Source organism: Diceros bicornis, chromosome 4 (assembly GCF_020826845.1).
Source record: "Diceros bicornis minor isolate mBicDic1 chromosome 4, mDicBic1.mat.cur, whole genome shotgun sequence".
Lineage (NCBI taxonomy): Eukaryota > Metazoa > Chordata > Mammalia > Perissodactyla > Rhinocerotidae > Diceros > Diceros bicornis.
In genome coordinates this window covers 58,968,415-58,993,488 of record NC_080743.1, presented here as the reverse complement: position 1 = coordinate 58,993,488, position 25,074 = coordinate 58,968,415, and the positions used below count along the sequence as shown (strand labels likewise).

General features: G+C 57.0%; 2 protein-coding genes and 1 long non-coding RNA gene across 9 annotated transcripts; 1 reads left to right on the top strand and 2 right to left on the bottom strand.

Annotated features, from left to right (window-relative positions):
* Positions 1–239: 239 nt before the first annotated feature.
* On the bottom strand, positions 240–10,885 carry ADAM15 (ADAM metallopeptidase domain 15). 6 transcript variants are annotated; one of them, XM_058539326.1, is made up of 23 exons: positions 10,766–10,885; positions 8,987–9,084; positions 8,282–8,358; positions 7,794–7,872; positions 7,537–7,613; positions 7,253–7,445; positions 6,414–6,479; positions 6,263–6,331; positions 6,014–6,183; positions 5,808–5,892; positions 5,197–5,345; positions 4,936–5,110; positions 4,563–4,655; positions 4,136–4,440; positions 3,854–4,049; positions 3,529–3,606; positions 3,023–3,095; positions 2,676–2,814; positions 2,206–2,275; positions 1,510–1,584; positions 1,024–1,095; positions 652–776; positions 240–557 (listed from the first exon to the last, which is right to left on the bottom strand). In XM_058539326.1, exons 1-23 carry the CDS (start codon positions 10,815–10,817, stop codon positions 515–517), a joined length of 2,559 nt encoding a protein of 852 aa, XP_058395309.1. In that variant the 5' UTR covers positions 10,818–10,885; the 3' UTR covers positions 240–514. The 6 variants fall into 6 exon arrangements, with proteins under 6 accessions (XP_058395309.1, XP_058395307.1, XP_058395308.1 ...); XM_058539324.1 differs by lacking the exon at positions 10,766–10,885 and adding an exon at positions 10,229–10,325; XM_058539325.1 differs by lacking the exon at positions 10,766–10,885 and adding an exon at positions 10,229–10,325 and having other exon boundaries at positions 1,510–1,581.
* LOC131404557 (uncharacterized) lies at positions 10,651–15,237 on the top strand. The gene is made up of 3 exons (XR_009219812.1): positions 10,651–10,720; positions 12,225–12,380; positions 14,666–15,237. It is a non-coding gene; the product is annotated as an uncharacterized LOC131404557 (long non-coding RNA).
* On the bottom strand, positions 10,866–25,074 carry DCST1 (DC-STAMP domain containing 1). 2 transcript variants are annotated; one of them, XM_058539337.1, is made up of 16 exons: positions 25,014–25,074; positions 24,610–24,735; positions 24,467–24,541; positions 20,555–20,683; positions 20,082–20,221; positions 19,121–19,337; positions 18,876–19,019; positions 17,920–18,041; positions 17,337–17,494; positions 14,939–15,038; positions 14,716–14,811; positions 14,460–14,586; positions 13,962–14,078; positions 13,344–13,486; positions 13,086–13,199; positions 10,866–11,117 (listed from the first exon to the last, which is right to left on the bottom strand). In XM_058539337.1, the coding sequence occupies exons 1-16, from the start codon at positions 25,072–25,074 to the stop codon at positions 10,866–10,868; spliced, it is 2,121 nt and encodes a 706-aa protein (XP_058395320.1). The 2 variants fall into 2 exon arrangements, with proteins under 2 accessions (XP_058395320.1, XP_058395321.1); XM_058539338.1 differs by lacking the exon at positions 24,467–24,541.

Below are 25,074 nucleotides of genomic sequence, written 5' to 3'. Positions count from 1 at the left end.
GCAGCGTTGGGGCCGAGGACTTGGCGACCACCCTGTGGTACTGGACTGCGCAGAGAGTCATCCCAGACTGGACAGAAACAAGCCTCGAGCATCCCGGGGACACACGCTGACCCAGCCTGGGACTCTCGCCCTCCCTGTGCCGTCTTCGTCTGAGGCGGCAGCGTCTCCTGGCGACCAGACCTGGAACCGCAGCAGGGGCGACCCAGTCTTCCCTGAGAAGACAAACTCCGAGGCACGCTCCCAAGATCTCACGTTTATTGCAACTGAGCAGAGACAGGCTGTGCGCACTTCCCTCAGCCCGGTCCAGCGCCCAGCCCCTCCCCAACCCCCAGCTTCAACTGCGTGGGCAGGTCCCCAGGGTGCTGCTCTACAGCGCGTGGAGGTGCCCCATGTCTTAAGACGCCTGCTCTGCTCCAGTCTCCAGCTCTTTGGGTCATCGCGGGGGGCCCCAGGGGGCGGGTCCGCCTCTTGAGGTCCTAAGTTTGGGTTGGAGGCAGCGAAACCTCAGGAAAGATCAGAGGTAGAGCGAGGACACTGCTGGGGGCGGCGGGGCAGGCCTGGGGTGCGGGAAGCCGAGAAAAAAGGTCAGAGGTCTCCTTTCCCCAGACCACTTGCCCTGCTCACCCATCCTCAGTGCCCCTCCTCACTTACCTGGAGGGTAACACTAGGGGCGGGATTCCAGCTCCTGGGCCAGGGAGGTCCCCCAAAGGGCGCTGGCCCTGGGGGTCAGCAGGCAGTGGCTTCCTCGGGGGTGGGGGCTTGACAGGCCCCTGAGACTGAGAGAGAGAAGGCAGGAGGCCAGCTTGGGAGGGGGTGTCATGTTGCCTGCCCCCAACACACTGGTGCTGGGGAACACCAGCTTGGGGGGGGTGGTCACCTCTGTCTCCAAACAAACCTGTCACCATTAAAGACACCACTGGGGTATGTGCCCCTAGGCACACGGCCACCACCATCGCCATGGCTACCAGCACCACAGAGCTGGGTGGGGGGAGAGGCTATGCCCTTCTCTCCTCCCACTGTTACCTTTGAGCGCCTCACGACCGGGTCAACGGGCAGAGGGCGGGTGGGGGGATTAGGTCGGTCAGCCAGCTCAGCCTGAACAGAGAGAGGGGCAGTAGCTGTGAGAGCACAGCCAGAGGCAGTGGGCATGCAGTGGTTCTCTTGAGGGGTTCAGGTCAACATGCAAAGTCAGCCAGGGGGCAGGAGAGATTGGGGACAAGCGCTCAGGGCTTGGGTGCATGCCAGCAGATGCCCCAGGGGAGGAAGGTATGGGTCACCGGTGGTGTCCCTGGCCAACTGCAGTCCCGCCACTGACCACCAGATGGTGGTAGAAACCAAGGCAGGAGGCTCACCCTTTGCTGCTTCTGGGGCTCAGAGTGTCTGAAGGCTGAGGGGTACCCTGGTCCCCTAATGAAGAGCACCACTGGCAGGAACCAGGGATGAGAACTGCAGTTGGGCACCAAGCTTCCCACCAGCCCTGGGCCAGGGCGGGGCCTGGCCCAGATTTACCTGGAGTCTCTTAGGCACAGGGTCAGGAGGCAGCGGCCTGGAGGGGGGGGCCGGGAAGCCAAGAGCACTAGCCTGCTGAGAGAGCAGGAGGAGCAGACAGGTACAGAGGGGGTGGGGGGAGCGGAGAGACAGATGTGGGCAGAGAGGGGTTAGTGCCCAGGGAGGGGCAGCCAGGGCCCCAGGGGCAGTGGGGGCTGTGCATGCAGTTATTCAGTTGCATGCAGAGGGGGTGACAAGTCGTGGAGTGGGCATGCAGACCACCTTCACACACATACTCCTGTCATCAGATCCAGAGGGCTCAGGGCAGGGGCACTCACCAGCCCGTCTACATGGTGACCTGGGCCTCTTCAGGTCCTGGCACACTGAAGGCTATTCTGAGCACCACCCCCCTTGCCCTCCAGAGGCCACTGCTGGGAGCACAGGCAGACCCACCTCTCAAAGCCATCAGCTTGGCCAGCTCAAAGAGCTCAGCAGACCCTCCTCTAGGTGTCTGCCCCTCCCCACTCCAGGCTGGACTCTGCTTCTCGCCTGCAGCCAGGGAAGGGGAGGGGAGGGCTGGCCCTGACTCCTTTGACTGATTCTTGGGCTATGTGAGTCTTTCTCTGAGTCTAGAACCTTCAATAGCCCCCACCCCAGGGCCCAAGCTGGATGACTGGCCAAGGTGGGGCCCTCTCTCTTCTGGCATCCAGGACTCACCTTGGCACCTGACACCAGCAGGGCCCTCTGCGGGGGTCCTGGGCGTTCTGGAGGACCAGACTGGGCTGCCCTGAGCATGGAGAAAGGCAAGGAGGGAGAGGGCCTAGCCTCAGACTCTGTTCTCCACCCATACAACCGACCCTTGAGTTACATGGTTGACCCTTTGCAGTCCCTTGGAGAGGAACTTGTGTGCGATTTAGGCCAAACTGGGGCGGGGGGGGGGTAGTTGATCAGCCTCAGGGAAAGCACCTCTTACCCAGCATAGGGGCTTCTGGGGAGAAATGGCCCTGGCATCCCAGCTGCCCTACGTGGATCTACGTGTGAAGTGAAGAGCTGCAGAGCACATGTAGGGAAGGGAGGTGTGTAGGGTGTGGTCCAAGGGGCTTGGGGTTAGAACCAGGGGGCAGGGGCTCCAGAGCTCTTGTCCTCAACACAGGTGTTTAGGGAGCTGGTAGCAGGGAGGCTGGTACCTGTATTGGCAGCTGGGTCCCTTGAGCTGGCAGAGTCGCTGGCGCAGGCGGGCACGGTACCAGTAGCTGGCACCAAGCAGCACCAGGACCACCATCAATAGGAGGCTGAGGGGCAGCCCTGTGGTCAGGGAGCTGGTTGCTGTGGGGTGAGGGCAGGTTTGAAGGTGGGCGGGGCTAGGAACTGTACTCCCAGGAAGGGGCAGAGGGCAGGGAGTGAGGTCAAATGATCAGAGAAGGTGTAGGGGTCAGGGGTCACAGAGAGTCGGGAACCAGGAGTGAAGGGGTCAGAGAAAGGCGGGGGTAAAGGATGAGCCACTTTGCTGCCCCTGCCGCCCTCCCCATGCTACCTCTGATCTGGGTGGTGCAGTCAGGGGGTGCCCAGCCCTCCTCACAGTGGCAGTGCTTGTTGCTGTCACAGACCTAGGAGGTACAGGTTGAGCAGTGAGGGGCTCTGCATTCTGTTCCCAGCTTTTCAAGATCTCGGATGCCCACAACTGGAAGGTGTGCTGCGGATGGTGGGTGGAGAGAGCCCGCGCTCTGGAGAGAAGGAGTCTTTATCCGTGCCAGGGGAAATTAGATCGAACTAACACTGTGAGTGCCTTCTATATGCTGGACACTGTGCTAGAAGCTTTCATACTCATGTCATGGACCCCAGGAAGTGGGTACTATTATTATGCCCAATGGATAGATGAGGAAACTGAGCTCAGAGAGGTTAATAACCTGCCCCAGGTCACACAACTAGGAAGTGGTAGAGCAAGGATTAGAACCCAGGTATATATGTTTCCAAAGCCCATCATCCTTTTCCACCCCACAGGCTCCCTGGTCCCCCTCCATCTCCCTGATGCCAGCTCACCCCATGCCCATGGCATTTCCTCCGACACTCCTGAGCTCCCAGGAGATCCACGGGCTGGCATTGATGGTTGATACACACCTGCCCCATGGGGAGAGAAGAGCAAAGATCACATTCTCACAAAGCTTTACTGGTACTGGGAGGCCAACAGGACTGAGGCCACACCCCACTTTTATAGATGGGGAGGCTCATGGGATGACTTGAAGTAAAAATCTGCACTCCCCTCAGAGTCTGTGCTTTCTACACTGGTGGACAGTGAGGGCTGGGCACTGCTCGCCATGGTCCAGATATCCCTCCCCACCTGGTCTTGCCCACCCAGGCCACTCACCAGGCCAGGGCCACAGGCTGTGCCAGGAAGAGTCAGGAGGGGCTGGGCCACGTCATTGCCCAGGTCCAGGTGGACCCAGCTGCAATTCAGCTGGGTCCCGTTGACTTCCAGTGTCTCCCAGTGCAGATCCCGGGCTGAGCCCAGCAGAGGCTGGGCCAAACCCCCCTGGCATTGAAGCTGCCCGCAAATGGCATCTCTGGGTGAGGGAGGAGGCGCAGGGTCAGTGGGAGTGGAGCCAAGGCTCCCACAAACCCAGGGGAGGAGCCAGGCTTCCTCACTTACCTAGAGGCACAGGACACATAGCTGCCACGAGGGCTGCGCCCACAGCTCCCAAAGGCATCCCCTCGAGTGTTGGCAGTGAGGAGGCAAAGTGGCGTGGCGGGCTGGGCCCCAGGGCCCCAGAGAGCCTGGCACTGCTGGGTGTAGGAAGCACAGCGCCCTTCCATGCACACGGCCTGTCCACCAGCACACGGCTCACCGTCCCCCAGGCTGACATCAGGGGGGCACTGGGAGCTGTTTCCCGGGCAGAACTCGGGCAAGTCACAGTCACCTCTGGGAGGGCGGCACTGCCAGCCAGCCGGGCGCAGCTGTGGAGGGTGTGTGAGCATCAGCGTGGGCACAAAGCCAGCCAGGCCCCAGGAGTCAGAATGACCCTTCCACCCTGGCCCCTGGTGGGTGAGCTCTGGGGGCCAGTCCAGTCTATGCCTACCTGGCAGTTTTGACAGCAGGGTCCATTGGATGCACACTGTGCCCCTGGCCTCAGCTGGCAGGTGACGTAATCACAGCAGGGATCAGTGCAGTCCTGTGGGCAAGGGCAAGAGGGCCCGAGCATCAGAGCAGGCTGGGCCCAGAGCCCACCTCCCACCCATCCTCCCAGAGCCGAAACCCAGAAGGACGCCCACAGCCACACGGCCTGAGAGCTAGAGCCTGATAATCTCTGTGCCACCCCTGCAGATAGGGAGGTGGCAGAGGGCTGAGAGGTCTCTTCAGAACCAGAGACAGGCCCAAGAGGCTGGAGGCAGCTAATGAGCCAGGTGAGGGCACAGAAGTGAGGGGGGCAAGGCTCTGGGGGAGGGGCTCACATCCGCGAAGCCACAGTCGCACTGCTCGCCCGGGTCCACAAACATGTTTCCGCAGACTTTGGCCATAGAGGGCAGGCCGGGAAGCCGTTCAAAGAGGCAGCTGCCCATCCCATTCAGGAGAGCTTTCTCTAGGGCCCATCGGCTGCAGTTGCTGAAGTTCAGGCCTGGCAGGAAGCTGGGGAGGGCGGCAAGGGAGGTTGGAGCTGCGGACTGCTCCCTGCCCCCTACCCCATCCCCTTTCTACATCCTGCGGTTACTCACTCTGTGGAGGCCTCCATGATGCAGCTCTTGGCTGGGGCTGGACCTGGACAGGGGCAGCTGTTCCCAGGGGAGTCATGGTCCAGGCCCAGGCTGTGGCCCAACTCATGGGCTATTGAGGAGGCGACTCCCAGGATGCTTGTGGAGTGGTCCTGTCATTGGGGAGGGATACCCCAGGTCCAGCAACCAACCTGACTGCTCCTGGTCTCTCCTCATCTGACCTCTTGGGCACTCAGCAGGCACCGCCTCCCTCCTTAATTGCTTCTAAAGTAGGCGGAGAGTCCAGGCCTGCGTGGCAGGAAACCTGGGTTCTAGCTCAGCTCTGTTCCCCCTCCCTCACTGTGTGGCCCTGGGAGATCACCTCTGTTCTTTGGGCCCCAGCTGCTCCCTTCTCCCCCAAGAAATGGGAAGACCTCATAGGTGAAGACCGCGTATACTGATGGGCTGGCCATAAGTGAGAAGTGCCCTGACAGTAGAGGCCACATCGCACACTCCTGCCCTCTACACCCACAGCTTTGGGGTTGGTAACTTTGTAGGGGGTTTCAGTGAATAAATGGTACCACAGTTGAGAGGAACTGAATTGGGAATGGGTAGAAGATCTGGAAATAGCTCACCATGTTCACGCCTCCTGAGAAGTCAGGAGAACAGATGGAGTTCTGAATGGCCATGCCCACCACGGGCCCAGAGAATGAAGTAGCACTGTGGGATTGAGAGGTCAAAGGTTAGGGCCAAAAGCCAAGGTGGCCAGAACTTCAGGGCCTCATGTGGGGAGTCTGGGTGTGAAATTGGCCAGGCCACTGGCTGAGCCTGGGGGCCTTACGTCACCAGCTGGGCACTGTCGTGGGGCAATCGACGCAGCAAGTCTACCCGGCGCCAGCGGAGGAAGTTGTCTAGCGTGAGACCTGGGTCCTGGCTTATCTCTACCAGGTCGCGCTGGGTCCAGGCCTCCAGGCCCACGAGCACCACCCGGACATTCAGGGGCCGGAAGAACTGAAAGAAAACTGGGGCTCAGGAGAGGGGTTGCCATAGTCAGGAAGCCGTTAAGGCTGCTGCCCAGCCCAACACTCACCGTGTCCAGGAGGAGGGCCACTTCCAGTGTGCGGTTCAGCAGGCGCTGGAAGTCCTGGTACTTCTGGACCTGTGGGTCAAAAGAGGTGACCATGACAGGTGGCAGGCTAGGCAAGGGTCAGGGGAGGACATGCAGGGGCCAGGAACCTCACCTCGGAATGGTCAGCCACAATCACCAGCTCAACAATCTTGGTCTCTGTCACCACATCCCGCCTCTGCTGTGGACAAGAAGAAGGAGCATCAGGCACACCCACTCTCACTGCCAGCAGCCGCGGAGGGCTGACCAAGTGTGTCCACTCCCGCCCTGTGTGGTCAAACAGAGGAGAGTGAAGAGCCCATTTTACAGAGGAACCACTGAGAGCCTGAGAGGCCAGGGGCTTGCCCAAGGTGGACCAAGAAGTAGGTTATGAAGCCAGGAGTAGAGCCCTGCTTTTCTGGCTCCAACTTCGGTGCTTTTTCCAAATTTTAAAAAATAATAATAATAGCCAACACCCTCAAATACCATCTGCCAGGCAGAGTTCTCAGTACTTAACATATATACTGAGTCGTTTAATCTTCACAGCAACTCTGTAAGGTAAGTAGTTTTATTATTCCTGTTTTCCAAATCAGGAAATTGGGTTCTTATTGCTTTATGATTGGTAACTGCATTTTCTATACCCAAGTGAGAGCTCTCTGCATGTGGAACCATAAGACATGAGGACTTTGAGTCAAGTACCTGCATCTACATCCTGGATATTCCATTTATTGGTTGAATGGCCTTGGGCAAGTCACTAACCTCTCTGAGCCAATTTTCTCACTAAAATAGAGCTATTGATAGCACCTACCTCCCAGGATTGCTGGGAAGAATAAAGGCGATAATGTTCACAAAGTGCCTGGCATGTGGAAATCGCTCCATTAGTAGGAGCTGTTGTTCCTGTGAACAGCTCTGAGGGTCCGGGGGAGCCAGCCCAGGGGACAATAGCAGCCCCGCCCTCCTGCCATTCATCCTCACCCGGCGACTGTGGTTCCATCCTAGGGGGCGCTCTGGCGGAGCCTGAATGGACACAGATGCACGCCCGCTCAGGGCACAGGTGTGGCCTGGCAGGAGAAGGTCTTGGATCCGAGAGATGATGGGGGGACCCTGAAGGTCCCCAGGCCCCAGCTCCAGGGTGTAGCTTCTCTCTGGTGACAGGATCACCAAGCCTCTAGGGAAAGATGCAGGAAGTCAGAAAATTTTCAGCTCCAGGCCTCATGCACACTCTCGGTCTCCATCTTCATGGAATCAGCCGCCTGTACCTGAGCCCTGAGCAGGTGCAGACGGAGACCCAGGAGTCAGCACGGCCCTGGACTCCTCCCTCATAGCAGCAGTGCTCCTACAGAGAGAAACATCAGTGCTGACTTGCAGGCCAGGCCAGGATGTGAGCCCAGGAGATTAGCTTGTGGGTGAGCCTCCCGTGGCAGCCTTCTTCCCTCATTCTCCAGGGATGGCACCCTCCACTGCCCCTCCCTTCTTCTCTCAGGCCAGAAACAGGGCACAAGAGGGCCTGACTCACCAGAGTGTGTCCCTCACTGACCACCCGGGTGCCATCAGGCTGGTACCACACCAGGGTTGGGCGGCCTGGGACTAGTTCCCTGTGGAATGAAGAAAAAGGAGGGCAGTGTCAGCTACCTCCCAGGGTGGTGCAGGGACAGCCTGAGGCCTGCAGGTGGTAGGGGGGTGGCTGGGGGCCAGGCAATCCCCCAGCCTTCCTGCTTCCCCCAGAGGCAGCAGAGTGTAGTGGTTGGGCCACAAACTCTGCCAGGATATCTGGGTTCCAATCTGTTTTTCACCACACACTAGCTGTGTGACCTTAGGCAATTTATTTAACCTTTCTGTGCCTTGACTTCTTCATATATAAAATGAGGACAATGATAATACATAATAGTAAAGGGTTGTTATGAGGATTAAATGAGTTTGAGCACTTAGTACCTGGCACATAGTAAATGCCATATAAGTTGTTAGCCGTGTTATTACTATTAATGTCACCACTATCATTATTACCTATTCTGTAGCAGCTCCAGGATATGACTCTCACCATCCAATTCCAATGTGATCCGCAAAGCCTCAGGCAGACTGGTCTGTGGGCACCAGAGGGCATGTCACCTCCCTGGCCCTGCCTGAGATTCCTATCCTCTCTAACCAGAAGACCTCAGGCCCTTAGGAGAGCACCAACGATGAGATCACTGGTGGGGGGATCCCGAGGGAGGGGCCAGGAAGCCCTGCCTGGCCTGGGGCATTGTTCTGGGGGGTTGTGTGGGGAGGTCAAGGAAGGTATCTGAGCCGCCCCTTCTCGGCTTCCTGCCCAGAGAGGAAGCATCGTGGAGGACCCAGTGCAGGCCCCAGCCCTTCCTCTGACTCAGCTTTAGAATTGGGGGGGGGGGGCATTGGGTGAGGCCTTGACCCTCTCCAAGTCCCCCCACTGAGAAAATCGACAACATGAGACCAAGAAAGCAAGTCTGGCCTCAGAATCTCCCCGGTGGAGATGGAGGGGTTGGGTGCCGCTGCGCAGACAGATGTGTGTGTAGAGGGGAGGGGGAGGTAAGTGAAGCCAGGTGCTGGGGTGTAGTGGGAGAGGCTGCCATGCTGCAGTGAGGGCCACTGACCCACTCCTCAGCCAAGCTCTGCCTGGAGACACCTGATTATGTGGGGGGGGAGGCCGGGTGGCTGGGGGGGGGCGTGTCTATTTGAGGGGAGAGGGCAGCTCACCTGAAGCACCTCTGCTAGGCTGAGCGTGAGGTTGTCCTGAAGGATCTGGGGCTCCAAGATCTTTCTCTCCGGCCTTCCTTGCTCCTCCTCAGTGCCACCTGCAGGGTCCCCAGACACCCCAAGAGAGTGCTGAGAGAATCAGCACCAGGGCTGGGGTGGCTGGTGCCCTCTGACCTGGCCAGCTCCCAGCAGCCAAGGCCCTTCTCTGCTTGAAGGACTCCTGCATTGCATGCTGGGACTTAAAGGAGAATACTAGGGGAGGAGGGCTTCTCTCTAATTCTTCACCTACATCCCACCACATCCACAAGTCCTTAGAAAAAGAAGTTCAGCTTGCCCCTCCCTGTCCCCCTCAGGCCAATCTCAGGTTCTCACAGGGACCCTCCCCCTGTTCCCACTCCCTCTCAAGCATCCCCCCCAGGAACGCCCCCTCTCGGGACTGGGCGAAGCCTTGTGGCCCAGTGCCCACTCACCCTCCCCTTTCCTCACATCGGAGATGCCAGGAACGCCCATTTCTGGGTAAGCAGTGCAAACACCCCCCGCCTAAACACCCTATGCCCAGTCAGGCACACCCGCTCCCCACAGCCTCCGCTTCCTCCCCGAGTCCCCCCCCCAACCCCCCACAATGGCCCTCTCTCCGCCGGACACTCCACCCCCGCCTGTCTTCTCGGCCCCCGGCCCAAGACAGCAAGACAGCAGCGGGAAGTGAAAGTTCCAAGGAGGAGCTGGTGTCCCAGCCTCTTTCCTGGCCAATTCTCCCCTCTCCCAGGCTCCTCCTGGGCCCTCCCGCTCTGCCAAGTTTCTGGTGGCATCAGCACCAGGGTGAGGGATGCCTAGCCGCTCAGGCCTGAGGGGCCAGAAGAATTCTCTTCGCCAAACCCTACGAGCCATGCCCACTTGGCGCCCTGGCACCGGGTGGAAAGGTCGGCTAGGCCCCAGAGGAGCGAAGACGTCAGTTCTGGGGAGCAGCGACCCTCTCCCACGATCCTGAGGTGGCGCTGGGCCAGGCCCCTCGGTGCCTGGTACGGAGCCTGGAAGTGTCCACGAGGACCGTGCAGAGGATGCCCGGGCAGGGGGGCGCCAGCATCCCCCCACCTTCTCTCTCCACTCCACCGCCCAGTCGCCGCCGGGCCCTTGGCCCAGGACAGCGGACCAGAGCGGGCGACCCCAGTATCCCAATGCCCCTCGACTTCCCTGCGCGTCCTCCCAGTGCGCCCCCCGGCCCACTCCCGGCCGGGCACTCACCTATATCTGGGAGCGGCCGGGAGGGCAGAGGGCTGCCCGCGCCCAGGAGCCCCAGGGCCCAGAGCAGCGCCAGCCGCATGGCAGCGGCGCCCGGGGCCGGGCGAGGGCAGCAGGTGCTGGGCCGCGCGCCGAGGAGCCGCGGCGGCCGGGTCTGCTTCGCGCACCCCGCCGCGCTGCGCAGCCACCAGGCGCCGCCTCGCCCCCTCCCACCCGGCCCGGAGCCAGTCTCCGCCCCCTCTTCAGCTCCGCCCCCTCGAAGACCCCGCCCCCGCCGCGGCCGGCTCCCAGAGAGGCTGGGAGGCAGCCCAAGACTCCTGCTCGCCGCGCGCTGCTCTCCGCCGTCGCTTTCCTGCTGCTGTGCAGGGTGGGACCCGAGGCCCGGTCCGACCGGCTTGGGCGTAGCTCCTCTACGCGGCCGCGGGTCCCGACCCTTTCCTAGCAGTTTCGTTGCTCTCCCGCCTCCCGTCCGCGGCCCAGCTCTGCGGGGATCAGGTGGGCCAGTTCTCCTGACTGCGGGCCAGGCAGCGCCAGGCTCACCTTCCGGTACAAGACCCCTGCGAAGTGCGGGCAGCAGGAGTGTACAAGGCATTTTATTAAACAGGAAGGAGCGGGGTGGCAGAGCGAGCAAGAGGCCCCTTCACTCTGCGTAGGTAGCGTCATCGTTGCTGTCGCTGTAGGCGGAGGAGGAGAGCTCTTCGCGGGGTGTGCAGACCGGGCACCGCTGCCGCATGTCGTCCCAGCACGACCGGCAATACACGGCCGCGCAGTCCGGCGTCGGGCACACGTAGGACTCCGGCGTCTCCGGTGCCTGGCACACCACGCAGCGCCTGCGCAGCCAGCGGCGCAAGAGAGGGCAGCGGCGGTGCAGGATGTCCGCCAGGTGGTGGCGCTGTTGGGGGGGCGAGGAGGGTTTAGAGCCAGTTGGGGAGCCAGGGGGAAAAAAGCGGTGCGAGGGGAATGGGACAGCGCTTCTTGTCTGAAGTCCAAAGACCTGACAATGCCCACATGTTGGAGGAAGCTGGATTGGGCAAAGAAGACCCCTGGAGGGGAAGGATGCTATGGAAGTGGGTCCTAGAGAGTCTCCCTCCCCACTCTGTGATGGAGAGTGGGAGGATGCAGCCTCGACTCTTTCTCAGCCAGTAACAGCAACACCATCGCTCACACTTTCCCATAAATCTTCTTATTTGGTTCTCACGGTGGGGCTGAGAAGTCAGTAGGGCAGATAAGATTATCACTATTGTGTTCCCCACTTAACAGATGAGAAAGATGAATCTCATAAAGGTTAAGTGACTTTCCCAAAGGCACACAGGTAGTAAACAATCAAACCCGGCCAGACCCAGGTACACTGGTTCCAAATCACAAGCCTGGTTCATTATACTCCCCCCTCTCCATACAATTGCCAGGAATTCTCCACAGGCCATCTTATCAGGTCACTCTTTGGTCAAGAAACTCCAGGGGCCCCACTGCCTGCTAGACAAAGGTAGAACTCCTGAGCTCGGCCTTCAGAGCCTTCCACAATCTGGTCCCTTTCAGGCCTCTGCTCCCACTTACCCCTTCCTGAACTTTGCATCTTCTGTGCGAATTTCTCCTTAAACTAGCCCTGGGACGTGGCATTCCCTTTGTACTCTGAGTCTTTGCGTGTTCTGTTCCCTCATCTTGGAATGAATGCCTTACACTTTTCTATCTGTCCATCAAAATCCAGTTTACTTCAGGTCCGGGTCATGGAATCACAGTATGTTCATTTTTGTATCAGACATTCATTCAGCCCCTATTGTGTGTCATGGGGGATGGGTGATCTAGGCACTGGAGGAAAAAGTTAAGCAAACACAGTCCCTCACTTTTGTGAGCTTTGTTAGGGCTGGTTAAATAAGAATGGCTGCCACTCATTGTTTTTTTTAATAATGTTGGGCCTTGTACTAAGAAACTGTAAGTAAATTAACTCAATTCAAACAATAACCATACAAGGCAGACATTGTTATCATCATCTCTTTTTCAGGTGAGAAAACTGATGCTTGGAGAGGTGATCACTTGCCTAGGGTCACACAACGACAACTAACACGTGTAAAGAACTGGCTATGTGAAAGAACTCATTTAATCCTTACAACAACCAGATGGAGTAGTTAACTCCATTTTATAGAAGGGGAAAACCAAGGTATGGCATTTAAGTAAGTGCTCAAGATGACAGAGTTGTTGTAGTAATAAGGGGAGGAGCCAGGATTCAAATCCAGGCCCCCTGGCACCAGAGCCCCAGGCCTGACCACCATTCTGTTACTGATCTCTGGTGGGCAGGCCTTACAGATCTGTCCAACCTCCCTATTCTTCAGAGGGAAAAACTGAGGTCGAGGACCCTGGCCAAGGTCACATAGCTTAATGAGGGAGTGTGAACTGGAACCTGGTTCTTCTGACTCCGTGCTCTGTCCGTATACCATGTACCCCTTCATGAGGCCTCCCTGACCCCCAGCCCACCTGTCTCCCCCCTGCCTCTGAACTGCACTGACTTTCTGTCTACAGCCCTCTCAGTAGAACCTCTGGCTTTGATGTGGGTCCCTTGTTTCTGATGAACCTCTTGTGCTTTCCTGTGACCAGACTGGATCACATCCGATTCCCCATTTCTGCCTGCTCCCCGATGGTCCACTGAGTATCTCAGGCTGGGCTGAATCCTGGGGTACAGAGACAGACACAGCCCTGACCTCCAGGAGTGGGATGACCAGGGCCCTTGGCCTGCATCGTGTCAGAACTCACTGAGCTCCAGTAGGCCTGGGACCTTGGTGTTTGCTGAGGACACTGAAGGGAGATGCCCCTCCCCCACAGTTCTCAGACTCAGTCAAGAGCCACAGAGGCTGAGGCCTAGACTTACCAGAGCCCTCTGCTGTCTTGCCCGCCTCAGGATGGCAGCCCTCCTCAGCTGGGTGAAGGCTGCTCTCTTCCTCAGTAGATCATTGTAGAGGAACAGGATCCGCTTCTTCTCTCGCTGGACCAGGGAGGAGGGGTCAATGATAGTTAGCGACAGTGCTGAGGAGGAAGGCATCCCCCAAGGATGGGGTTGGTGGGCAGCTGGGTGCGGGCTGGTGTGTGTGCACGTGTGTAGGGGTGGGGAGGTCTGGGAGGGGTGCACCTTGGGGAAGTAGAAGGCTGCGATGACCCTCCGGAGCCGGTAGCCGAAAGCCTGGAGCAGGCAGAGACACACTAGCAGGCCGATAGGTAGTGCAGCCCTCAAATAGGACCTGGCATCCAGGCACACGGGCTGGGGCAGGCAGGCTGGGGGAGGGGGCAGGCCTCTCAGGGGTCCAGCCAGGGCCAGCCAAGGACAGGGCAGCCCTAGGTCGAATTCCCCATTCCAGTGGGGCTGCATTTGAGGTCTCCAATTACCCTGCTCCCCTCCTGCCTGCCCCTCACCCTGCAGGGCTGTGCTGTCAATGCTGCAGCCGCGAGGCCCATGAGGCTGTTTGTTCAAAACGGCACAGATAGAAAAAATTCCCATCATGGTGGGAAGTTCTGTGGGACAGCATTGCTCCAGAGGGCTGGGACTGTCTGGCCCCAAGGCCCCAGCCCCTAGGGCCCTCTGACCCCAGCCTGTCACCCTTCGACCCTTCAAGCCTGACCTGATGTTTCTTGCTCTGATTTCCCCACCCCAAGCATGCCGACTCCATCTCACCACACCCAAGGCCCAGCCCCCTAACTCCTTGCCCCGCAGCCCTCGATTCCTCTGAGCCAAACTGGCAGCATCACTCACGCATGTTGTTTGATTCCACCACTGTCTCCGAGGAGGTGTTCAGGGCCCCGATGGTTTTCCGAAGAAGCCGGGCAAGCATGGAGTCCCCTCCGACTTGCACCTCTAATTTATGACTGCCTGAGGCCAGGATAGGAGCCGTTGCGGGGGAGGGGGGTATCAGGAAAGAGCTGGAGTTCGGGGGATGGGGCAGGAGGGGGACTGGATGTGGGGGAGAGGTCAAGGCACAGAAATACTTCTCAGCTGCACAGGCCTTTCCATCCCTTCGCTGAATACTAACCCTTCCTGTTGTAGATAAGAAGGGGGGTTGGACATTGAGGCCCTCAGTGACAGCTGTCAGGTCACAGGGCTGAGATTTGACCCTGAGGAGGACAGGGAGGGGCTGAGATGCAGAAGGAAGTGACAAAATTGGAAGAATTGGGGTGGGGTGGCTACACAGGGGTGGGGCTTCTCCAGGGGGGTGTCTCTTGGCCTGGGGCCTGGAGCAGGGTACAGGCTCACTGCGGAAGGAGTACTGCAGGAAGGAGTGGTGGCGGATGGTGTCGAAGATGGAGTAGAGAGCCCAGTCCAGGCCACACAGCACCACCAGCAGCAGCAGAACGGGCAGTGTCTCCATGAGCTCCCTTATCTGCCCAAGGAGCAAAGCTGGGCAGCGCCCCTGCCCTGGCATGGAGCCCTCTCTGATGCCTTTGCCCTCCATCCCTCAGATCCGTGCCTGGAGTTGGATCCAGAGGCCTGCCCCCCATGCCATCCTCACCACATTTCTCATTTCTGAGGCTTGGATAGTGGGCTTGCAGGGGAAGATGACAGTTTTCTCCTCGGCTTTGCGGAGTGGCAGCAGAGTCCGTTTGCCCTGGAAAAAACGTCCGCACAGTGAGGATCACCAAGGGCCCTCTCCCATTTCACCCCTGCCCTCCTGGAGCGTGAAGCTGCACAGAGCACACAGCAGGGCACTCTTGGGCAGGGCTGTGCCCACTCACCAGCTTCTTCCTGCGTTCATCAATCTGACAGAAGTAGGTGCTGATGTAGATGTTGTCAAAGCGAATGTCCCCATTATAGCTGTCCATGTAGGAGAAGGACCTGTGGACGAGGATGTCTCCATCTCCTCCAGGTTCTCTTCACCCACCCCAACCACGGGCTTCCTTGACACAGTCATTCAACCGACCAACCTGCATGCACTGAGCACCATCTGGGTTCTAGAGAAGAAGACTGTGCCCTGCCCTCTGGCAGCCCACAGTCAATGAAAGACATGCACATACACAGTGGAGGAGAAAACAGAGTGGGGGATGGGGGGCTGGGGGGTGGGGGGAGTGTCATGTAAGTGCATGGGAGGTAGGGGAAGGTTTCCCAGGCCTGGATCTTGCAGGATGAATATCAAGCAGAGGAAACAGCAGGAGCAAAGGCACAGAGAGGGGAAACCCCTCAAGGTTGCAGGAATCACCTGATCCATTATGACTCGCACATTCACCTCTCAAGTCCCTGCCTCTTGGCTGAGCCTGCAAAACATCTCCTGGAGGTCACCTCAAGCCAGACTCACCCCACACCACCATTTCCCTTCTCCTCTGACACCCCCCCCTTTTTTTTTTTTGTGAGGAAGATCAGCCCTGAGCTAACATCTGCCAATCTTGCTCTTTTTGCTGAGGAAGACTGGCCCTGGGCTAACATCTGTGCCTATCTTCCTCCACTTTATATGGGATGCCGCCACAGCATGGCTTGACAAGCCGTGCGTCAGTGCGCGCCCGGGATCCGAACCCGGGCCGCTGCAGCAGAGCGTATGCACTTAACCGCTACACCACTGGGCCGGCCCCTGACACACCCTTGAGTACAGCTGTGTTCTGTGTGTGCATGCGTGTGTGTGCACATGTAGCTCTCCTGTGTGTATCTCCCCAAGTCTCACATAATACTTCAGTTTCCTAAGGAAAAAATGTTAATTGTTGGGAATGTGTTTAAAACTGTAACATTACATTAAATAAGCTCTGTAAACTGTGAAACATAAGTTCCAATGCTATTGGTTCTGGGACCCTGTAAAAATTCACATCTTTGCCTTTGAGATAGAAATAACCATAAATGCAAAGAAAGACTGTGAGTGCCCCCTTGTGGAGATACCTACTGCTGTTGTGCGTGGGCCTTCAGAGCCTGGACCCCGCCCACCAGCTCTGCCCCTTCAGTGAGTGACCTCACCCAGGTTGAAAGCCTGGAAGTGGCTTTTGACTCTTTGCCTCCTTCCTTCCCTCCCCCAGCTGGCTCTGAGACCTGCTGCACCTTTCCCCTTCCTCCCTCCATCTCAGGCCAACTTCCTGCCACGCCCCACTCCAGTCAGGCTCCCTAACCTCTGCCCCACCTTGCCCCCCTGCCTCCAGCCTGCCCCAGTCCATCCTACAACCACCCCCAATTCAGGGCCCTCCTGCAGGGCTTCCCAGACTGTTCTGGCCATGCCCACTTCAGCCCAGTCCTCGACCTTGGCCTCTGCCCTCCACCTCTCACAGAGGCCAGGATCCTTGCCCAACAGAACACCCTTCCTCTCTTTGACCATGGTTCCCCATCTGCAGCCTTTGAAGTCCAGTTCTGGCCCTTGCAGGGGCACCTCCTCAGCTTCCACACCTGTCCTGAGGGCCAGTCCACAGTACAGCCCTTGACTCATCACTGTTTTTTGGCTGCCTCTCTAGCCTCCCCTAGACCATGAGTGTCTTGAGGGCAGGGGTATGGCTCGTTCCTCGTCTTTGCACAGGGCCCTTGGCACACACACAACCACTCACTTGCAGGCACTCTAGGCCCCACAAACGGGCAGACAGAGCAGAAGCCCCTGTGGCTGCCCTTGCCCAGCCCCTGCCCACCTCAGGCCTGTGGAGGCGGATCCAGGAAATAGAGGGTCCAGAGGTCAGCAGGGCAACAGCGAGGCCCAGGGCAGCCTAGCTGGATGCCAGGCTGGGTGGGGTTGAGGACTTTGGTCCAAATGGAGGGAAAGTAGCTGCCAACGCAGCAGGCGGGAGAAAATGAAAGCAGAATTGGACGATAAAAATGGCACAAAGTCAGCGCCAAGGGGAATATGAAGGGCAAGAAAAAAATCAAAAGTCAAAGCTAAAAGTAAAAAAAAGTCAGCATTGGGATAAAGGCTGGAAGGAGGTAGATAAATGAAGACGGTCGCCCTTTTAAGGTGATGGGAACATGGGTAGCATTTCTTCTGACAAAATGTCCACATTTCCTTTGACTTTGTGTAAACAACAAACCCAACTTTATACAAAGGCCAAGTTCAAGGCAAAAGAACACTCAAGATCAGAGTTGGAGGTGGACTCTGCAGCTCTGTTCTTATGGCCTCCCTCAGGGCAGGGCTGCAGTCTAGAGCGGGGAAGGGGCTTCTGGGATGGGGTTCGGGCTCACGCGTGCAGGACCAGCAGGAAGGTGCAGGAGAGCAGCACGTGCAGCAGCCCCAGGGCCCACTCCAGCTGGGCCTCCTGGCGTCTCACATAGTCCCGCACCTCGGTGCTCACGTGTTCCCAGCTCGTGTTGAGGCCCAGCACCCCAACCTGCTTCTCTTGCTGGTGGAGGGCACAGGTGCAGACTCAGCCTGCTGCAGCTTCACAGGCCCAGACCTAATCTCTCCTCTGGTGCCCCACTCATGTCCCCCGGCTCTTCCCAGGACCTTCAGGAGTTGCCACTTCCTTCTGCTCCATGGCAGAGTCTTTCTCCCCTACACTTGTATGAGCTGACACTCTCTCATATCTGGCTGACCATTCCATCCCACAGTCAGGTGGATGCATACCATAGGGTTGGCACTGTCCCCCTCCCTGTCACTCAACACAGATGCTATTCCCCTCCTCATTCCCCTCCCTCACACCCAGTCACATGTTTCCTGTGCCCTCTCACTTGCCCTTCCTCATGCCCTGTTCCCTGTGCCCTCCTCTCACTCCCTGTCACCCCCACCCCACAGGCCCCACAGGCCCCACAGGCCCCTGCCTCCTACCTTGAGGTCAATAGTGGCTGAAAATTCCCCGCTTAGGCCATGAATAGACTGGTTGAGGGAGTCGTATGTCTGCCCAAAGTTGCCTTCCACTGGGATGCGACTGCGGCACCAGACCTCCATCACTGGTGGGCAGTGGGGCTAGGTCAGGGGCCTCCCCATGCCCCGCCTCCAGGCCTCCGTTCCCGTGATCCTCTCCACCCTGCCTTTTTGTCTCTCTGCCCATGACTTTCTTTTCTCTTTTCTTCTTTTCGGAAGAAGATTGGCCCTGAGCTAACATCTGTTGCCCATCTTCCTCTTTTTTTTCTTTTTTCTCCCCAAAGGCCTAGCACATAGTTGTATATCCTAGTTGTAGGTCCTTCTAGTTCTTCTATGTGGGACGCCACCTCAGCATGGCTTGATGAGCGGTGAGTAGGTCCGCACCCAGGATCTGAACTGGCGAACCCCGGGCCGCCTAAGCGGAACGCGTGAACTTAACTGCTACGCCACCAGGCTGGCTCCTGCCCATGTCTTTCTACCACACTGAGTCTTTCCCCTCTCCACTTTCCTTGAATTCCTTTTCCCAGGAACAAGGGCTGATTTTCTTCATTTTTCCACCTGTCTGTAACCATACCAAATGTTAATAATGATAGCCAACATTTATAGAGCAATTCCCTGTGTGCAAGCTCTGTTACCTGCTTCCATGTATTATCCCCTTAAATCCTCAAAAACCTCTAACAGGATAAGTACTCTTGCTATGCCCATCTTTCACGTGAAGAGACCGAAGCTTAGAACCTTGCTGTAAACTTACCCTAGGTCATAAAGGCAGTCAGTGGAGAGTCTGGGCTCTGAGGGTGCCATGCCCTCAGAACGTAAACCTTCCCTGCCCGATCGCTTTCCTGCCCCACACCTATCCAGTGGTCCCCAAGGACTCAACTCCCAAGCCCTGGTGCTCCCGACCCTCTAGCTGCTGTACCAACCCTTAGCAATGCCACAGAAGAACTTGAACTTCATGGGCAGGCAGAGCAGGTGGTTGAGGAGTGGGACCCAGATGCGTTGCATGCATTGTTCGTGCTTTTGGTCAAACCAGCGGCGGCAGCTGAGGATGGCCCGGTTCACTACACCTGTGGGAAGGGGCAAGGGGTGTCTGAGGTCCCCACACCCTGACCTCGAGCCCCAGCCCCAAGGCCGGCCCCACCCTGCCCCGCCTGGGGACACCCCTCACTGGAGCAACGCAGCTTGGTCTTCAGCTCGTACATCTTCTGTGTAGAGAGGTGGTGCCTGGAGGCTGCGGCTCGGTGGGTCTCTGTGCCTTGGGCTGTCTCCTCTGAGCCCAGGGTGTCCTCTGGTGTGTAGCCGGTCTCACTCTTCACCTGGGTGTCCAGGTCCTCAAAGGAGTTGGAGATGTTTTGAGTCTCAGCTTTCAATGAGTCTTTGCTGCTCTGGGGTTGGAGGTGGGGGTGGAAGGGGGTCAGGGATGGTTCTGCTTCCTGACAGCCTGTCCTCCCCCCATCAGCCAAGCTCTGGGCTCTTACCTCAGCCCTATAGGGTACCTAGACCTTGAGACGCCTCTCACCTCCAATTCTCCACTGTTCCTGGTCCTTGGGAGCCCTCTCCTCTCCCCCACTGCCCCTGCTCTGCTCACCTCCCAGGCTCCCAGCTCCTCCTCAGCCCTCCCATCCCAGATCCTCGCTAGTCAAGGAAGGATTCCCCAGTCCCTTGGGCTTCACCCTCATCACAAATCTCTCAGACCACAAAGCCGTCTCACTGTCCCCAACTCCCGAGCCCCTCAGTGCCTATCTCCCCAACTCCTCAACTCCCCAATTCTCCCAAACCCCTAATCTCCAGTCCTCCAACACCCAATTCCCGAATCCCCTGGTCCTTAAAGCTTCCTAACTCCTCAAGGCCAAGGCCCCCAATTTCCTGACACTCTAGCTCAGCTGCCCACACCTTCTCAGGTGTTTGGAAATGTGAGTGGGGCATGTCCCAATGTCTGGGGGGGGGCTCTCCTGGCATTTAGTGCCCAGGGACCAGGGCACATCCTGCAATGTTTGGGGACAGGCCTGCAAAAAACGCCAGTAGTACCCCCATTGGGAAACTGTAAATCCAGGGTCATAGCTCCCAGCTTGTCATTGAGGCCCCCCAGGGAGAGGGGCCACTTGGCCCTGCCCCTGCAGGCTCCTGACCAGCAGGTCCTTGAAGACTGCCCGCAGGGGGGCTGTGGAGATGCGCCAGGCCACGCGGGTATTGTTGATCTGCAGCTCCACGGTGCAGCCCAGCGATGCTATCACCTCGTTGAGATTGTGCCGCAGGTTGGCCACCGGTCCTGGGGGAAGATACCCTGGTGGAGCATCTCCCTCTAGAGCTAATTAACTTTCCTAAGCCCACTCCTAGCTCCCCCTCTATATGCAGTGACCGCCTTCTAGAACTGTACAATGATGGGGCCCAGAGACCTGTGAGAGGTCGTCTCATTCAACCCCTGATTTTTTTTACCCGTGTAAACTAAGGAGGCCCAGAGTTGTAGAGGAACTCTCTCAGGGACACACAGCAATTTGGAGTGGCTGGGATTAGACTCCCACTCTTTCTCCTTGACCAGACCTGGCTTTCATTGAGTGGCCCACCAGGGGTCACTAACTGGTACCCAGGGGCACACACTCACCCTCATAGATGGTGGCCAAGGCGTATCCCAGCACAAAGAGCCTGCCCTCTTTGCCCAGCATCTTGGGTACTAGCAGGAGGCTGGCACAGCGGATGTGAGGGGAGGTCCCCCAGCCCACGGCCCCCAAGCCTGTCAGGAGAGCGCAGAAGGTGGGGAGGCAGAGTGGGGAAGCTGCCTCACCCACCAGGTTTACCGGAGCACCCACTGCCCGCAACTCCCTTCTAGAACCATCACCATACTGCCCTTGTCCCCATTTATACTGACTCTGATAGGCCTTCTAGGCCACTCATTCATTCATTTATTCAACAGCCATTTGCTGAGTTCAACTGTGTGGCAGTCTCTGGAAGGGCTTGGAAGAATGACTAGAGAGTGAAAAGCCATGGTCGGTGATTGACTTTCTGTGCGTATCTGAGTGTGCATGTTTTTGTTAGGGAAGGGGGCCAACACTTCCCATTTCCAGGCTGGATTCACACTTAGCCCAGGTGCTAAGGGGTCAGAGAGCAAGAGAAAAATTCTGGGAACAGGCACTGGTGCTCAGAGCAGTCAGAAGAGAGGTCAGAGCCACCTCAATATTCCCTGAGTTCTGACGCTATGGCATTCACAGTCTCTGTCCCTAATTTAGCCCTTCATCATGTACCTCCTGGTCTGTTTTAGCAGTTTCACATGTGTCTCCCTGTGGTCTCTGCAAGGAGACAGTGAGCTCCTTGAAGCTCATAATCCAGGGAGAGAGACAGACGAGTAAACAAATGACTACAACACGAAGTGTGAAGGCACAAGGGAGGTGCTTATGAAGAGCTGTGGGAGCCAAGGAGGGAGTGGGCCTTTCTGCAGGGAGGGGTGGGGCTGGAAAGGCTGGACAAAGCAGATGATGTGTCAGCTGGGCCTGGAAGATGAGTAAGTGTTGTTAGGAGGCACCGACAGCATTCCAGGCCAAAGGAACAGCCTACTGGTCAAGGAACCTAGAAGATTCCTGTGTTGATAGTGTGTTTGCCCAAGGATCACCAAAGCAAATCCCAAGTCCTTACACTTCCGTCCATTCCATTGCCTCACAGAGTCCCCATCCTCTCTCACTAGGACTAACTAGTCTCCTACTTCCTCTCTTGCTAACTTATGCTTCAACTTTCCCAAGGTAGCCAGAGTGATCTTGTCAAAACAGAATTCAAATCATGTCCCTTCTTTGCTTCAAGCCATCCAGTGACTCTCTACCACACTTGGGATCCAACCCAACTCCCTTCACATGGTCTGCAGACCCATGTGATCTGGCCCCTGACTACCTTCTGAGGTGATCTCATGCCACTCAGCCCTTCACCCACCATGTCTGCCCACACAGGCCTGGTTGCTGTTCCTGGAACATGCCAAGCTCATTCCTTATCCCAGGTCTTTGCCCCAGCTGCTGCCCCTGCCAGGAGCTCTCCTCCCCCTATTCTTCACCTGGCTGGCTCCACCTAGTCATACAGGTTTGCTGCAAACCCTGTGGGGTGCCACCCAACAGTTTGTTCTGCTTTCTTCCTTGCTAACACAACTTGGGTTTTGCTCAAGGGCAGCAGCCTGTCCCTGCCCCAGCCCCTGGAGGTAAATCTGGATCTGTCTACCCCAATCATGGTAGAACAGGACATGAAAGAGGCTTGTTTTGTGGTCCTGGCCTTTTGGCCAAAGACTCAAGCTGAGGATGATAGTTGATAGAGAGTTGCCCTAGATCTAAAGAGAGCCCCCTGGAGCCACAGATAACCTCTCTGGGCTTACCAAAGAGCAAAACTCATCTCTCACCCCTCCATCCCAACCAGGCTATAGAAAGACAAGACCAGACATCTGAACTTTCTGGAAGTGGAGAGAAGCAGCTGGAGTAGGCAGACATAGGAGGCGAGTCTGTGGAGAGGATGGGCGTTCCCTTCCCCATGTCAGGTGAGAGCCTCCAAGAGAAGCCTTCAGAGACCGGTGCTGTGGCAAGAGGAACCTGGCTCATCCCCCGGGGCTGGACTCCTGCTGAGCTGCAGAACCCGGTAGGGCCACTCCAGGGCTGCCATGGAGCAGAGTGGAGGAGAGTTCATGGGAGTGCTCAGCAGGGCCTCTCTGGGAGCGTGGGGAGCAGTACTTGTCACCACGGCAGGGGAGAGGGCAGCGCAAGGCGCCCTGCTTTCTCAGTTTGGCAGGGCAAGGATGTGTGCATGTCCTCTGGGACAAGTGGACATTTTGGAGGGCAGCAGGCCTCAAGCCATCTGTGAGGTTCTCCATCCAAGAGGGCAGCCTGCTTGGAGGGAGGGATCCAAAAGTAAGAGGCTGTGGGTAGTCTGCAGGAGCTATGGGAGCTTCATTTGAGATCAGCCAAATAGAACTGCCCTCAGCAGGAAACAGAGCTCTGCGAGGTCCACACAGAGCCTCCAGGGAGACCCTGAGCAGGCCCCCTGAGATAGCCAGGGTATGAGTGCTTGCCACACAGAGGCAGTGGGATTATAACAGTATCGGTGACTTCAGACTTTTGTCCCTTTTCCTCTAATTCTTCTAATCCCCTTTCTGACATCAGAAGAACTAGAAGGGGAAGGAAGTGGAGAAAAAAATGAAAGAACAGGCTGTGCCCCCTTTCCACGGCAGGACCCCGTGCCAGGGATCAGGCCTGAGCCAGGGGACAGGGGGTGTAAGGAGGGAGGGTGATTGAGAATGGACGTGAGATTGAAATTTTGATGTAGACTGGATGGGACCTTTTAAACCCTAAAAATAGTCATAATTACTGAAGTAGGACTAGGTCTTCTAAATGAAAATAACCAGACAGCCAAGGGTTTGTGTGCAAGGTTGTCAATGGCAGAAAAGGTTTGAAAGGTCAGAGAAAAAGTAGTTTCCTGTTGGTATCCCACAGAGGTCAGTCCATTCAATACACTGGTGATGGTGCCAATTCCATGCCCCTTGCCTGGGAGAGGCTTCGGAAAGGGCACGTGCTGCATTTCTGACCAGAGAGATGTGAGGGGAAGTTGGCTGGGGGGATTACAGAAAGTTTTCCTTGTTCTTAAGAGAGACAGGTAGAAGGAATGTTCTGGTCTTTTGACATTGTTGTATGAAGATTTGATGCCTGGATTTGTTGCAGCCATTTCATGACCTGAAGAGGAGTGGTCGACAGGCCGAAGATGGCAGAGAAAAAAGACAAAAGCAACCTGGGTCCTTGGTGGGTTTACTGAGCTGCTGAATTATCCAAGCTCCAAAACCACTCTACCTTGAAACTTGTTACATGAGATAATAAACTTTCTCTATGGTTAAACCACTTTTAGGTGGGTTTTCTGTTCTTGCAGGCCAACACCTCCTGATACAAGGTCTCCATTCAAATGTCACCTTCTCTGAGAAGCCTTCCTTGACTACTCAAGCTAGGGTAGCTCCCCAATTCCTTTCAATCACATCTCCCTGGTTGACTATTGTCATGCTGCTTGTCACCATCAGAAATGCTCTTGTTTATTTCTTGTTCATTTGTTATCTAACTCTCTCCACTAGAATATAAACTCCAAAAGAGAATGTAAACTCCAAAAGAACTGGGTGCTTGTCACTTTGTTCACTGCTAAATCCTCAGCAGATGCTCAATTAGTGCTGAATAAATGAATGAATGAATTGAATTGACAAGGAAGAGCAGGAAACAAGGCCAGAGAGGTCAGGAGAGATGCGGATTATGAAGGGTCGTGGGGTTTGCACTGTATCATGCAGGTAACAGGGAGTCCCTCAGATTGGGAGACTCCTAGAGGGCAAGGACTGTGTCTTCTCCATGGTCTGGGGTCCTCTTCCCTCTGGATCTCCTTTCAAAGCCCAAGACAAGGCTGAGGCCATAAGGGACACTTAGGTACAGACGAAACAAGCTCAGACTCCTTCCTAGGCACCCAGGACTGGGCCATGTTCCACAGGCCTCTTGAGCGTCCCTGTTCTTAGGCCAGCACTAACCCACCAAGCTGTACAACATCACCATCTTCTGATCTTCATAGATGTTCATAGGGTTCACCAGGAGCTGAAAGAGACCTAAGGGCACAGGGTCAAGCCAAAGGTCAAAAGATGGGTCCCACCCCTGACCTCTGCTCCACACTTACCTATGGCCAGGAGTCCCCCGGTGCCTGCCCCCAGCAGGAAAGCAGTGACTGGAAACTCGCCCTGCTGGCGCCACAGGAATCGGCTACAGGAGATGGGTAGCCCCCAGCTCAGGAGCCGCTGCACCGCTGACGGGTTGAACAGTTCAGCTCAGCAGAGCCAATAGCCCACTATTCTGTTTGGGACGTGGTTCATTAGGATTAGGGGCTTGCAGGGGGGTAGAGGCTGGGGGAACCTGGATGACAGTGGCAGGAACTTGGGGATCCTGAAGGAGGATGAGGGATCCTGAGGAAGTGGGGCAGACGTGAGGGAGAGAAGAAAGGGCTAGGCTGGAGAGGGCACTGGATGAGAGGGCTGGAGGCTGGGAGATGCTGGCAAGGGGCGGGGTCTCTGCTGACTGACTCACTGGTGTGGGGTAGTTTCCTTCTTTGCCCTTTCGCTCCATTCTGATGAAATCTGGTGCCCAT

Bases quoted from the DNA above. Each gene is read 5' to 3' on its own strand.
- DCST1 (XM_058539337.1), bottom strand. From the start codon at position 25,074: ATGGGCACCAGATTTCATCAGAATGGAGCGAAAGGGCAAAGAAGGAAA. The intron at 19,338-20,081 runs GTCAGGAGCCTG...CTCCAACCCCAG, and splicing joins CAGTCTTCAAGGACCTGCTG to AGCAGCAAAGACTCATTGAA. The intron at 19,020-19,120 runs GTGAGGGGTGTC...CCCTTCCCACAG, and splicing joins GACCAAGCTGCGTTGCTCCA to GTGTAGTGAACCGGGCCATC.
- ADAM15 (XM_058539324.1), bottom strand. From the start codon at position 10,307: ATGCGGCTGGCGCTGCTCTGGGCCCTGGGGCTCCTGGGCGCGGGCAGC. The intron at 5,893-6,013 runs GTAAGGCCCCCA...TCAATCCCACAG, and splicing joins GACAGTGCCCAGCTGGTGAC to TGCTACTTCATTCTCTGGGC. The intron at 3,096-3,528 runs GTGAGCTGGCAT...TGTACCTCCTAG, and splicing joins GGAAATGCCATGGGCATGGG to GTCTGTGACAGCAACAAGCA.